Source organism: Lipotes vexillifer, unplaced genomic scaffold (genome assembly GCF_000442215.2).
Source record: "Lipotes vexillifer unplaced genomic scaffold, Lipotes_vexillifer_v1.1 scaffold611, whole genome shotgun sequence".
In the NCBI taxonomy this organism is placed as follows: domain Eukaryota; kingdom Metazoa; phylum Chordata; class Mammalia; order Artiodactyla; family Lipotidae; genus Lipotes; species Lipotes vexillifer.
Window position 1 is genome coordinate 2,099,299 of NW_006785619.1, and position 11,660 is coordinate 2,110,958.

An 11,660-nucleotide genomic window follows, 5' to 3' on the forward strand; every position below is an offset into this window, starting at 1 on the left:
CGTGGAGGCGGCGGCGGGGAAGCCGAGCGATGGCTCGCGGCCCCGGCTCGCCGCCGGCCGGGAAAGAGAGGCGCGGGTGGTGCGGGCTTGGGGCCCCCGGTTTCGCTTGCCCCCCCGGGACGCGGGGGAGCGAGGCGGGAGTTCGTTCGGCCGCTGGCTTGGTGCGGCGGAAGCCGGGCATTCGCCCGTGCCCCCGCTCGCCGCCCCGCCGGGGGGTGGAGGGCGCGGGGCGGCCTGGCTGAGCGCGGCTCCTCTCTCTCCGCAGGCGCCTTCTGCGGCGGGCGGACCGACTCCTCGGCGCGGCGGGGCCGGGGCAGGCTGGACGCAGCATGATGCGCGCAGTGTGGGAGGCGCTGGCGGCGCTGGCGGCGGTGGCGTGCCTGGTGGGCGCGGTGCGCGGCGGGCCCGGGCTCAGCATGTTCGCCGGCCAGGCGGCGCAGCCCGACCCCTGCTCGGACGAGAACGGCCACCCGCGCCGCTGCATCCCGGACTTTGTCAACGCGGCCTTCGGCAAGGACGTGCGCGTGTCCAGCACCTGCGGCCGGCCCGCCGGGCGCTACTGCGTGGTGAGCGAGCGCGGCGAGGAGCGGCTGCGCTCCTGCCACCTCTGCAACGCGTCGGACCCCAAGAAGGCGCACCCGCCCGCCTTCCTCACGGATCTGAACAACCCGCACAACCTGACGTGCTGGCAGTCCGAGAACTACCTGCAGTTCCCGCACAACGTCACGCTCACGCTGTCGCTCGGCAAGAAGTTCGAGGTGACCTATGTGAGCCTGCAGTTCTGCTCGCCACGGCCCGAGTCCATGGCCATCTACAAGTCCATGGACTACGGGCGCACGTGGGTGCCCTTCCAGTTCTACTCCACTCAGTGCCGCAAGATGTACAACCGGCCGCACCGTGCGCCCATCACCAAGCAGAACGAGCAGGAGGCCGTGTGCACCGACTCGCACACCGACATGCGCCCGCTCTCGGGCGGCCTCATCGCCTTCAGCACGCTGGACGGGCGACCCTCGGCGCACGACTTCGACAACTCGCCCGTGCTGCAAGACTGGGTCACGGCCACCGACATCCGCGTGGCCTTCAGCCGCCTGCACACGTTCGGCGACGAGAACGAGGACGACTCAGAGCTGGCGCGCGACTCGTACTTCTACGCCGTGTCCGACCTGCAGGTGGGCGGCCGCTGCAAGTGCAATGGCCACGCGGCCCGCTGCGTGCGCGACCGCGACGACAGCTTGGTGTGCGACTGCAGGCACAACACGGCCGGCCCGGAGTGCGACCGCTGCAAGCCCTTCCACTACGACCGGCCCTGGCAGCGCGCCACAGCCCGCGAGGCCAACGAGTGCGTGGGTGAGTGGGGCACCGCGGGGACGCGGGCGGCGGGCGGGGACGCGGGCGGCTGCTCTCGGGCCTCGCGACCGAAGGTTCCCGAGGATCGCCCGCTTCGTTGATGTGGTGGGGATGGTGGGAGGTGCGTACGTGGAAATCCTGCACCGCGGAGCGCAGAGAGCTGGTCCGCTCGCGCTCGTGGCGCCGGCCGTGGACGCTCGGGTTTGCGTTCACTGCGCTGTGCGAAGCCAAGGTGCGGGGAGAGGGGCTTTGCCGAAAATTTGCCGACCGGTCCCCCTAACCCCAGATCCAAAGGCACACACTCTTTGCCTTCCCCTCAGTTTGGCGGGACCCTGGCGTCCACCTCCGCCCCACCCCCCCCTCCCCTAGGACTGCAGCTGCGCGCGCTGTTGGGGACCCCGGCCCGGTTCCCGGGAAGTTCCAGCTCCACGACCACAAATCCCTTGGGAGATGGCAAAGGGATTTGCAGTTTGGGGCCAATTCGGTACACGACGACTATCACTCCTGCGTCCTCCATTTGTCTTTTATGGTTTGAAAATAGATATATATTTTTGTTTTGGACAGCCTGTTTGTGTTAGCAAAAGAATGATGTGATTTAAATTAATTACTATCTACAGATTACAAAAGAGAGTTCACTAATTATTTTAAACTAATTCAATCCCGCTCCAAAAAAGAAGTATACCAGATTTTGTTGTTGTTGTTAGCGTCAGGGTTCGGTGAAATTAAACAGTTCCGAATTAACTAAGGGCCCAGATTCTCGATTTCATGGGGTTTCAGTTCCTGAAAGAGAAATCTGACAAAACCGGCACTGGTGGATACTGTTGGGTCGGAAATGAGGTTTTTTTTTTTTTTTTTAAAAAAAAAAGGATCCGTTCTGTTTCTGAATCTTACGACTTTGCTGCTGTAGAAACTCTGCAGCATCAGTTTCTTCCCAGGAGGACAAAAAAAAAAAAAAAAAAAAGAAAAAAAAAAGGAGGGGAAAGGTAGTAAGACCATACTCTGCTTTTCCAGTATGAGATGTAAATGCCCAAATTTCATGTTTTATTTTAATGAAAATCATCAACGTCAATCGTCAATATAGTTGGTCAGTACGCCCTTGGGTGTTCATCTTTCGTGGAATATAGATGTTTCCTCCCCCTCCCCCCAGCCCCACACAGCCGGTGTGAGTCTCTTCAATTGCTTCGGCCTCTGAGGCACATTACAAAGTTTGCTGGTCCCCACAAACACACGTTTTGAGGTCTGGTTCTGATTAATTGTGTCATGTTGTTGTCGAATAGTTTGTGCCTCATGGATGTAGACTTTTGGAATGGAAAACATGTTTTGGAGAAGCCCGGTCGGCGCTGAGGCCCAGGCAGGCGTCCTGGTCTGAAGAGGGCTGTTCTCCTGTTGCGTGGCGGGGCCTCCATCTTTGCACTCCAAGTGTACGCTTTTGCAGACCTAATTGTCCTTCCCCCTCCTTTAAGGGACGGAACTGGTTGCCTGTTGGAAGAGACTTTTCAGGATTCGGTGGCGAGATAGTGGTTACACCCCGGCTTAGTCGTCTTGGAGAATTAAAACTCCTTTGATCTGCTCCATTTCTTCAGAACTGTTGGTTTTTCCCATTTCTTCTCTTTCTTCTCCCCTTTCCTCTTTTCTTTTCTTCCTTTTGTGCGTAAAAACCTTTTATTGACATTTAAAAGGCCTCCCAGGGTTTTGCTATCAGTTTTAGTATGTATGTGCATATGAAAGATAACTTCTCATTGTCACCAGCAGGGTCTGATTGGAAAAAACACAAGTGAATACATTGAGGCAGATAAACTGGCTATGACGGTAGCATTTTACTGGCTTGAAGATTCCTCTTAGCAGGGGTGGTATTGTTCAGATACCACCCACTCCCATCTCTCCCTGTCAGTTTCTGTAACCCGCAATTGTTATAACAATGGCCATGTACTTGAAATAATTTCTATAGTCGAGGATTTTGTCTTTTGACCAAAGCACTAACTCTGTGCACAAATTGGATTGACCGGGTTTTTTTTTTTTTTTAACCAAATTGAGCAATCAACATATTAACTAACGTAATTAGTAAGCCTTTTTGTTCAAAAAGTTTAATTAGGCCTAATAAGTACATAATCTACATGACAAATAATCGGCTAGCAATATTTTCTGGTTTTTACTGAAGTTATTTGAATTCTCAGTAGTTAAAGTATCTTTAAATCTTGCCAATTATTCAGTCATCTCATAAAAGCCAAGCCAATTCAACGATGTTAAAGTTATTTATAGTTTCCTTTTTGAATAGATGTTCTGATACCTTGTAGATATAGCCTCGGGAATGTCAGGTTGACTTCCCATAAAGTCTTAATTGAAGCCTTAGTGATTTTTCCAGCATTCCGCAAAAGAGAAAGCCAGCAAAGACAATTTAGAAGTGATTTACAATTAAAGGTCGAGCTTTTTATGAAAAGGCCCTGAAGTGGAGATATGTGAATGAATTAGTATTTGACAGGTGTTCTGAGACACTACAGGGCACTGTGCTAGGAAAAAGCATTAATGAATCCTTCAAACACTAACTTTTGTACTCTCAGCGGCTCAGATTTTTTCCCCCAACATAATCCCATCTTGTGAATTTCACACTGTTGACATATTAAGTCAAGCTACCCAGATTATTTACAACTAAGGCAAAGTATATTTTTAATTCTCAAAATGAGTTTTGATTAAAAATGAAGCATTATCACTGTCTTTGCCTTTCTAAAATAATAAGACATGACATAATAAAGTGGCATCGTTCCCTAGGTTAACCCTCTCATCCCCGCTCCCTCCCCCAGTCCTAAAACTTGGAAAAAAATCGATATTCTTATTTGACTAAATGGTTCTACACAGGGCTGAGGTGCTTTCGGTTTACTAAGAAATGCATATATCCTATCGGTTTTCTTTGGTCCAGCTTTCTTTTTGGGGTTGTTTCAAGGTTAAGTTCTCTATGGAATAAACATGAACTTTTATAAGGTCCAATTTTATTTTAAATGCAATTTTGGACTTCTTCCGGAGAAGAAAAAACCCAAAACAATATGAAAGAGAAGACTATGTATAACGTTACGGCCTCGACAGCTCTCCGTGGAATAACTAAATACTTTCTTCCGCCCATATGTATCAGCAGTGTTCACATGCTCTTATACACATGTGCATTTATATTCATTGTGTAAAGAAGCGTCCATGCATGGTGGTGGGGGGTGTACATTCAAGAGAAAATGCATGAACAGTTTTAAACCACCTGGGTTGCTAGGCCCTTTTACCCCTCTTCCTTTTTTGAAAAAAAGAGCATCTGAAGACCATATTGTGTTTCATAAATTATTGACATCAGTTTTAATCAGTGTCCCCCTGACGTCGGCGCTGTGTTAGTATTTAGTGCCTGACGAAGCATGCTGTTTAATCTTACTGTGGGGATGTCAGCATGAACCCCTGCCTGGTTTGTGACAGGGTGAGCTTATGAAAACTCGTTTTGCGACTCACTCTATGGCTTGGCGTTGCCCAGCTGAAACCCAAAACCCACACAAAAGACGTCTCTTCGAGATGAGCACCGTGCAGGGCTGGCCTCCTATGGTCATGGGTACCTGCAACATAATGCTTGTAATTGTTTAAACATGGCTTTGGGAAGGGGTTCCTCAGGCTGTAAATGGCTCTGGTGCTTGGGCCTACCATCATCTTCCCCGGCAGGAGAGAGAGGTTATATGGGAGGCGTTGCCCTGAGAAATCTAATGCTCCGATAAAGACTCTTGCAAAATCAGAAGGCTAAAATGATTTGCTGCTCAGTCTGGTACATAGGGATAGATAAGTGAATGCTTTTATAGTCCTAGTAATTATTGTAATGATTGTCATAATAATTACGTAATGTAATCATAATGTTAATGATTAACCCTCAATAATCATAATGTTAATTATGATGAACTCTTGAGGGCTTATTTTTTGCCAAACACTCAGATTAATTTAGTCATTTAATCACTGTGACTATGCTAATAATAGGCCCTATTATTGTCCTTATTTTACAGAGGAGGAAACCATAACCGAGAGATATTAAATGGTTTACCCAAAGCCATATAGCTAGTAGGTGGTGGAGCTAAGACTCCAGTCAGATGCTTTATGCTTGGTTTTATTGCATCCTCTGTGCTGCCTCCCCATAGAACGGATGCATGGATAAATGAACGGCAGTTACATGTACAAGCTGACCTCAGAGATACTGCGGGTTCAGTTTCAGACCACGGCAATAAGGCAAGTCACACAAATTTCTCGGTTTCCCAGTGCCTATAAAAGTTGTTCACACCATACTGTAGTCTATCAAGTGTGCAATAGCATTATGTCTAAAAAAATGTACATACCTTAATTAAAAATTACTTCATTGCTAACAAATGCTAACCATCGTCTGAGCCTTCTGAGAGTCATAGTAGTAACATCAGAGATCACCGATGACGGATCACCATAGCCCATGTAATAATAATGAGAAAGTTTGAAATATTGCAGAGAATTACCAAAATGTGACACAGAGGTATGAAGTGAGCAAATGCTGTTGCAAAAACAGCGCCAATAGACCTGCTCGAGACTGGGTTGCCTCACACCTTCAAGTTGTAAGAAACACAATATTTGCGAAGTTCAATAAAGCAAAGTGCGGTAAAGTGAGGTCTGCCAGTAGAGGAGAATTCGAGAATAGTCAGAACAGTCTGTTATCTAGCAAGCTTGTTACCTCTTGCTAGAACTGGAGGTGTGTTGTATTGCATGACGTTATGTCATATGATATCATACTCATACTTATTATGTTCATACATACTTAAATACGAAATTGTATATAAGAAGTCATCCTTGATTGTAGCCATCAGGCCTAGTGGGAGCTGGGAGTTTTTTTTGTTTTGCGGTACGCGGGCCTCTCACTCTTGCGGCCTCTCCCGTTGCGGAGCACAGGCTCCGGACGTGCAGGCTCAGCAGCCATGGCTCACAGGACCAGCCGCTCCACGGCATGTGGGATCTTCCCGGACCAGGGCACGAACCCGTGTCCCCTGCATCGGCAGGGGGACTCTCAACCACTGCGCCACCAGGGAAGCCTGGAGCTGGCAGGTTTTAGGAATGTAAGTGAAGAGGGTTTAAGCACCTTTGTGTGGGTTCTCAGCATGCACAGGTGTTGCTTGTGGCCACGTCTTTCTTTTCTTTTCTTTTTTTTTACTTTTTAGCCACACCCTTCCTTTCTTTTCTTTTCTTTTCTTTTTTTTACTTTTTGGCCGCGCTGAGCAGCATGTGGGATCTTAGTTCCGGACCAGGGATCGAACCCACCCTGGAAGCGCAGAGTCTAAACCGCTGGACCTCCAGGGAAGTCCTGGCCAAGTCTTTCTTGATTTCAGGGCCCATGATCCCTCTCAAAGGTGGTGGAACAGAGGTCGTAATCAGAAAATCCTTTCTAAGAAGCCCTTCTCCTTTGTCCTTAGTGTTCAGTATCCCGTTGTTTCTCTGGAACACACCGAAAGAAGTCTAGGAAGTGGCTAGGGAGTGTTGTTGTTAAAGAGGGGTTTAGTGGTGTATCCTGGTTGCCGGCGTGGTGCTGGTAGGTGCCGGGCGTGTGTGTCAGCGGCACAGGACTGTCATTTATCGCTGTTGGCCCCGTGGCGGCTGGAATGAGGGTCTCTGCTGGGGTCCTCATTAGCACCTGGTGGGCCTGGAGGCTTCTCCCTGCTCTACCCAGAGAAGCCAGACAGCCCTGTCAAGGTGCACCTTCTGGGGTGCGTCTGTGCCTTTCCAAGGCTTTGCCAAGGTCTCCTTTGGCCCTGCCCAGGCTTCTCCCTGACTTCCTTCTCCTGTAGAAAAATGAGATCCTCGGAAAAGTATTTGAGACTTTATGGCCAGAGTAAACATTGGAAAGGCAGTGGGTTGAAATTCAGATGTTCCCTGGAAGGAATCCCCTCATTTTCTGCTCACAGCTGGTATCGATATTTCCTTCTTGAGATGAGTTGTGCTTTTCATTAAGTAAATTTTTTGTCTTGGGATTAAACCAACATTGTATTCTTAATAGACTTTTATGTTTACACTTCAAAAGTCCACTGGGTTGTTATTCGTGTTATCTTGATGGCTTCCACAGCGTCTGCTATGCACACTGGCCTCACCAAAATAAATGGCTCTCTAGGGAACTGGATTATAAAACGGTCTTATCTGTCGATGCTCTAGTACGGGTATTTTGTGAGCCAGTATTTTTTTTTTCTTCTTTCTTTCAGAAGTGATAATCATACCTTGGGTTTCTGCAGTGCCTTTCATTAGGGGAAGACTGGAGGTCTCGGAGAGCTTTTGAAATGCTCAGGTTTTAAGCCTAATACTTGCAGAGTGGCCTACAGCATTTTGCCTGTCATCTGGAAAGACACACATCAGCCCTTGTGGTCTCCGAAGCCTCGGAAGATGTGGCATTGGTTTGGGTGGCCCAGGAGTTAGAATGCCTGTCCGGGGGGTGTTGGGTTGCATCCTGAAGGCAGACCACAAACCCCTACTGAGTGTCAGGCATCATACTAGGTGCTTTACATGTGCTTTATGTCAGTGAATCAGATTTCCACGAAGGAAGCCTTTCGAAACCCGATGTCGCTGCCACCAAAGGGCAGTTCTTGCACAAACAAAACTGAATGTAGACGGGGTACATCTTGGCTCATTCAGTGACGCTGTTGCATACACAGAGAGCAAGGGGTATCAGTGGCACTTGTTTCGAGGGCTGATCACATAAAAGCCATGTCCTATTGTAACCATCTCCGAGCGATGGTTCCGAACGGTGCCTGAAATCATTGAGCTGCCTGCGACAGTCCTTGGACACAGGGCTGTTTGCCTCCACGCTGTCTGCTGTCTTGAGGTTTGATGTGTACAGCACGTGGGGAGTTCAGGATCGCATTTCTGTAGTCTTATTCCAAAAATGTAGCTCTATTATAAAATCGGAATTAGATTTTCATTTGCCTTTGGAACGCTGTATAATTTATGTGAATTTCCCCTAAGTCAGAAGGCAGAGACCCATTCCACTTGTCAGTTCCTTGCCTGTAGAGATAATACTTCCTTCCCATCCCCAGCTCCTGGGAGGCCTTGGCTGGGTGTGTGTTCAGCCCCGACTATATTATTTTGTGCCAGTTCTGCTCTCTGACAGAGAGAAGGGACTGTGGTCATGGGATGGATGAGAAGTGAAATGCCTCTTGTCTGAGCCTTTTCCAACATTTAAGCGCCTGCCCCAAGCCTCCTTTGTGATGGATGTTTCTATCTGCTGCATCCACTGGCACTCAGAGAACAAGGGAAGATGTCATCAAGGGGACAGGTGTACCAGTCGTTCAGAAGTGCCAAGGAATGGAGAAGTGTGCTCTGCCTTTGCCTCTGGCGGGGTCATTCCTGGAGATCCTGAGTCTTCTGCCATCAGGGTCATTGTATTAGCTAGAGGTAAGGTTATAATCATGTTGCAGTGCATTTGTGCATATAAAGACGATCCAGAAGAAAGATTTCCTTGTAGGTATGGCGGGCTTCTAGGTTATTTGAAGGGGTGAGTGGTTTTTCAGAGGTCAAAGTAAATTTGTTGGGTGAGAACCTTGAAAGGTAGAAAGTAACACTGAGAGGAGCAGAAAGGTTACTATATCAACTGATAATCAATGAATCCTCCCAACTCAGCCTAGAAGGAGGCTCTAGAAGTCTGTCTCTGGGGGGGGATTCAGGACTAGCCTATGTAAGATGTGCAAGGTATCAGCCTTCTGTGCAGGAAGGTATCAATCAGCCTTCTGTGCAGGTGGTCCAGTTTTAGTTGAGGGCCCATTCATGCCCCTTCCTGGCTGGTGCTATGGCTAGATTTTCTAAATTTTCCCCGGTCCTTTACTGCCTCCAGATAAGAGAGATTTTTGGTTGTCATGTCCAATTTTTCACATATTCCAGAGGCTCCACACCAAAGTTAGACAATCTGTAGGACCACAGGCACCTTTAAAGGGGCTGGGTTTGAATAAATGAGTCTTAGGTAACAAGGAAATAAGGTAGATTCTCTTTTAGTTTCCTGAGCACCAGTATGTTGCATTACGTTCCATATTTGATGGAACATCCCAAAGGGATGGACACTTCCTGCTGCCTGATTATGGTTGTTGCGGCTTCTGATTTCATCTGTTCCTGCTTGGAGTGGCTGTGGTGAGTACTTGGCAAACGCATCACCCCTTTCCAATTCTGAAACCAGGGCAGACATCACTAATCAATCACAGCACTCTTTTCTCCTAAGTCCAGAAATGGTCTTAGGGTATTAGACTCCTTTTCAATATAATACCCTAGGCAGCCGTTACTCCTTAGAATTAGCCTAGGAGATAAAAACTAAGACAGTTTTGGTCCCGGGAGACCTTCCCCTGCTCCCCCAGCCTGTAGGCAGAGAAGTATACTGTAAGTGGACGTTTCTGGAGCAATCAGTGGTCAGGTGACTCTGTTGGGTCTGGGGATGTAAAGCAGTGGGAAGTGATGCCCTCCCCACAGGTGGGATGCAGTCTCATCGGGCCTGAGGCTCTTCCCACCTGAGAAGTCGGGCCCTGGACCCCACACCAGGTCTGCGTGGCATCGGGAGACAGAACTCTACACAGGCAAGGGCTCTGCTTACATTTGGGCTGACACAGAAAGTGCTGAACAATAACAGCGCCAATCCCAGCATGAAAAAGGAAACACATTGTGTTTACAGATACGGAGCTTGGCCTCCAAAACAAGAAAGTACCTTTGGATCGGGCGCCCCAGGGCAGGGCTGTTGGATGGCGGCCCCCCTGCTTTGAGTCCTGCGGCCAACCTGTTTCCTCTCCCTGCAGCCAGACCTCAGAGGTGGGCAGGTCGATCTAAGCCAACTCTTTCTTCCCTGACCCAGCCCTGTCTCACTCCACAGCTCAGATCTGGGGAGAATTCATTGTGAGAAAGTGCTCGACCTGCCCAGCTACCACGAGGAAGGAAATTGCTTCTCACTCCAATCCACAGAAACCCATCGGGCTTAAACCAGGAGTGGGGGCAGATCTGCCATCATTGCTACCCAGACATGCCAGGGGAGAATGGGACGGGACATCCTCTGTATTTCTCACCCCAGTTTGTTGTTGGAACTGAGGTGAGGGAGCTGTTTCTTGTTTTATTTTATTTTATTTGTTTTTTGTATTTTGGCCACGCCGTGCGGCACGCGGGATGGTTCCCCAACCACGGATCAAACCTGGGCCTCCGCAGTGAAAGTGCCAAATCCTAACCACTAGGCCACCAGGGAATTCCCTGTTTCTTGTTTTAAATCGAAGGTGTCTGCAGAAGAATGTGACCCACGTTGAAGTGTAAAGCAAGTTCTGATTTTCCTGCTGCATAGAAATGGTTCAGTTCTAAAATCAAGATCAGAGAGCACAGCGTTCTACTTAATAATATATGAAATACCAAGATGTGTGTATTAGGCGCTATGGTTGAGAGAACCCACCTCCAGCTTCAGACGGCTTGGGTTGAAGTCCTGGCTCCACCCTTGCAGTGTGACCTTGGGCGTGTTATTGAAGTTCTCAGTGCTTTCAATGCCTTCTGTGCCCTGGGGGGCTCCACTGAAGACCACGCTGGTATATGGGGTACACTGCCGAGTGAGAGGGGCCCTTGCTTTGTGCTAGGGAGGGGGCTCAGAAGAGGGGCATAAGAAGGAGACCCCCGAGGCAGGGTGCTCCTTCTAGACTAGGGGCTTTCTTTTTTCTTTTTACTTTTTTAAAAAAAATTTTAATTGAAGCGTAGTTGCTGTACAATATTATATAAGTTACAGGTGTACATATAGTGAGTCACAATTTTAAAGGTTATATTCCATTTGTAGTTATTATAAAATATTGGCTCTATTCCCCATGTCGTACAAGATATCCTTGTAGCTTATTTTATAACTAATAATATGTACCTCTTAATCCCTCACGTCTAAATTGTCCCTCCCCTTCCCTCTCCCCACCGGTAACCACTAGTTTGTGGTCTATATCTGTGAGTCTGCTTTGTTTTGTTTTGTTTTGTTTCATTATATTCACTAGTTGGTTGTATTTTTTTAGATTCCACATATAAGGGATCTTACAGAGTATTTGTCTTTCTCTGTCTGGCTTATTTCACTTAGCACGATGCCCTCCAAGTCCATCCATGTTGCTGCAAATGGCAAAATTTCATTCTTTTCTATGGCTGAGTAATACTCCATTGGATATATACATATATTTATTCATCTGTCTGGTGATGGACACTTAGTTTGCTTCCATACCTTGGCAATTGTAAGTAATGCTGCTATGAACATTGGGGTGCATGTATCTTTTCAAATTAGTGTTTTTGGTTTTTTTGGATATATACCCGGGAGTGGCATTCCT

The 11,660-nt window shown here is 48.2% G+C and overlaps 1 protein-coding gene across 2 annotated transcripts in view; it reads left to right on the top strand.

Moving 5' to 3' along the window:
• Positions 1-11,660, top strand: part of NTN1 (netrin 1) — a 213,678-nt gene that overhangs the window by 19,877 nt on the left and 182,141 nt on the right. Inside the window, exon 2 of one of the 2 annotated variants that reach the window (XM_007457834.1) lies at positions 266-1,347. In XM_007457834.1, the coding sequence (XP_007457896.1) occupies positions 330-1,347 (1,018 nt within the window). In that variant the 5' untranslated portion in view covers positions 266-329. Of the gene's footprint in view, positions 1-265; positions 1,348-11,660 lie in introns of those variants that run through there. The other variant, XM_007457833.1, reaches the window with a different exon arrangement.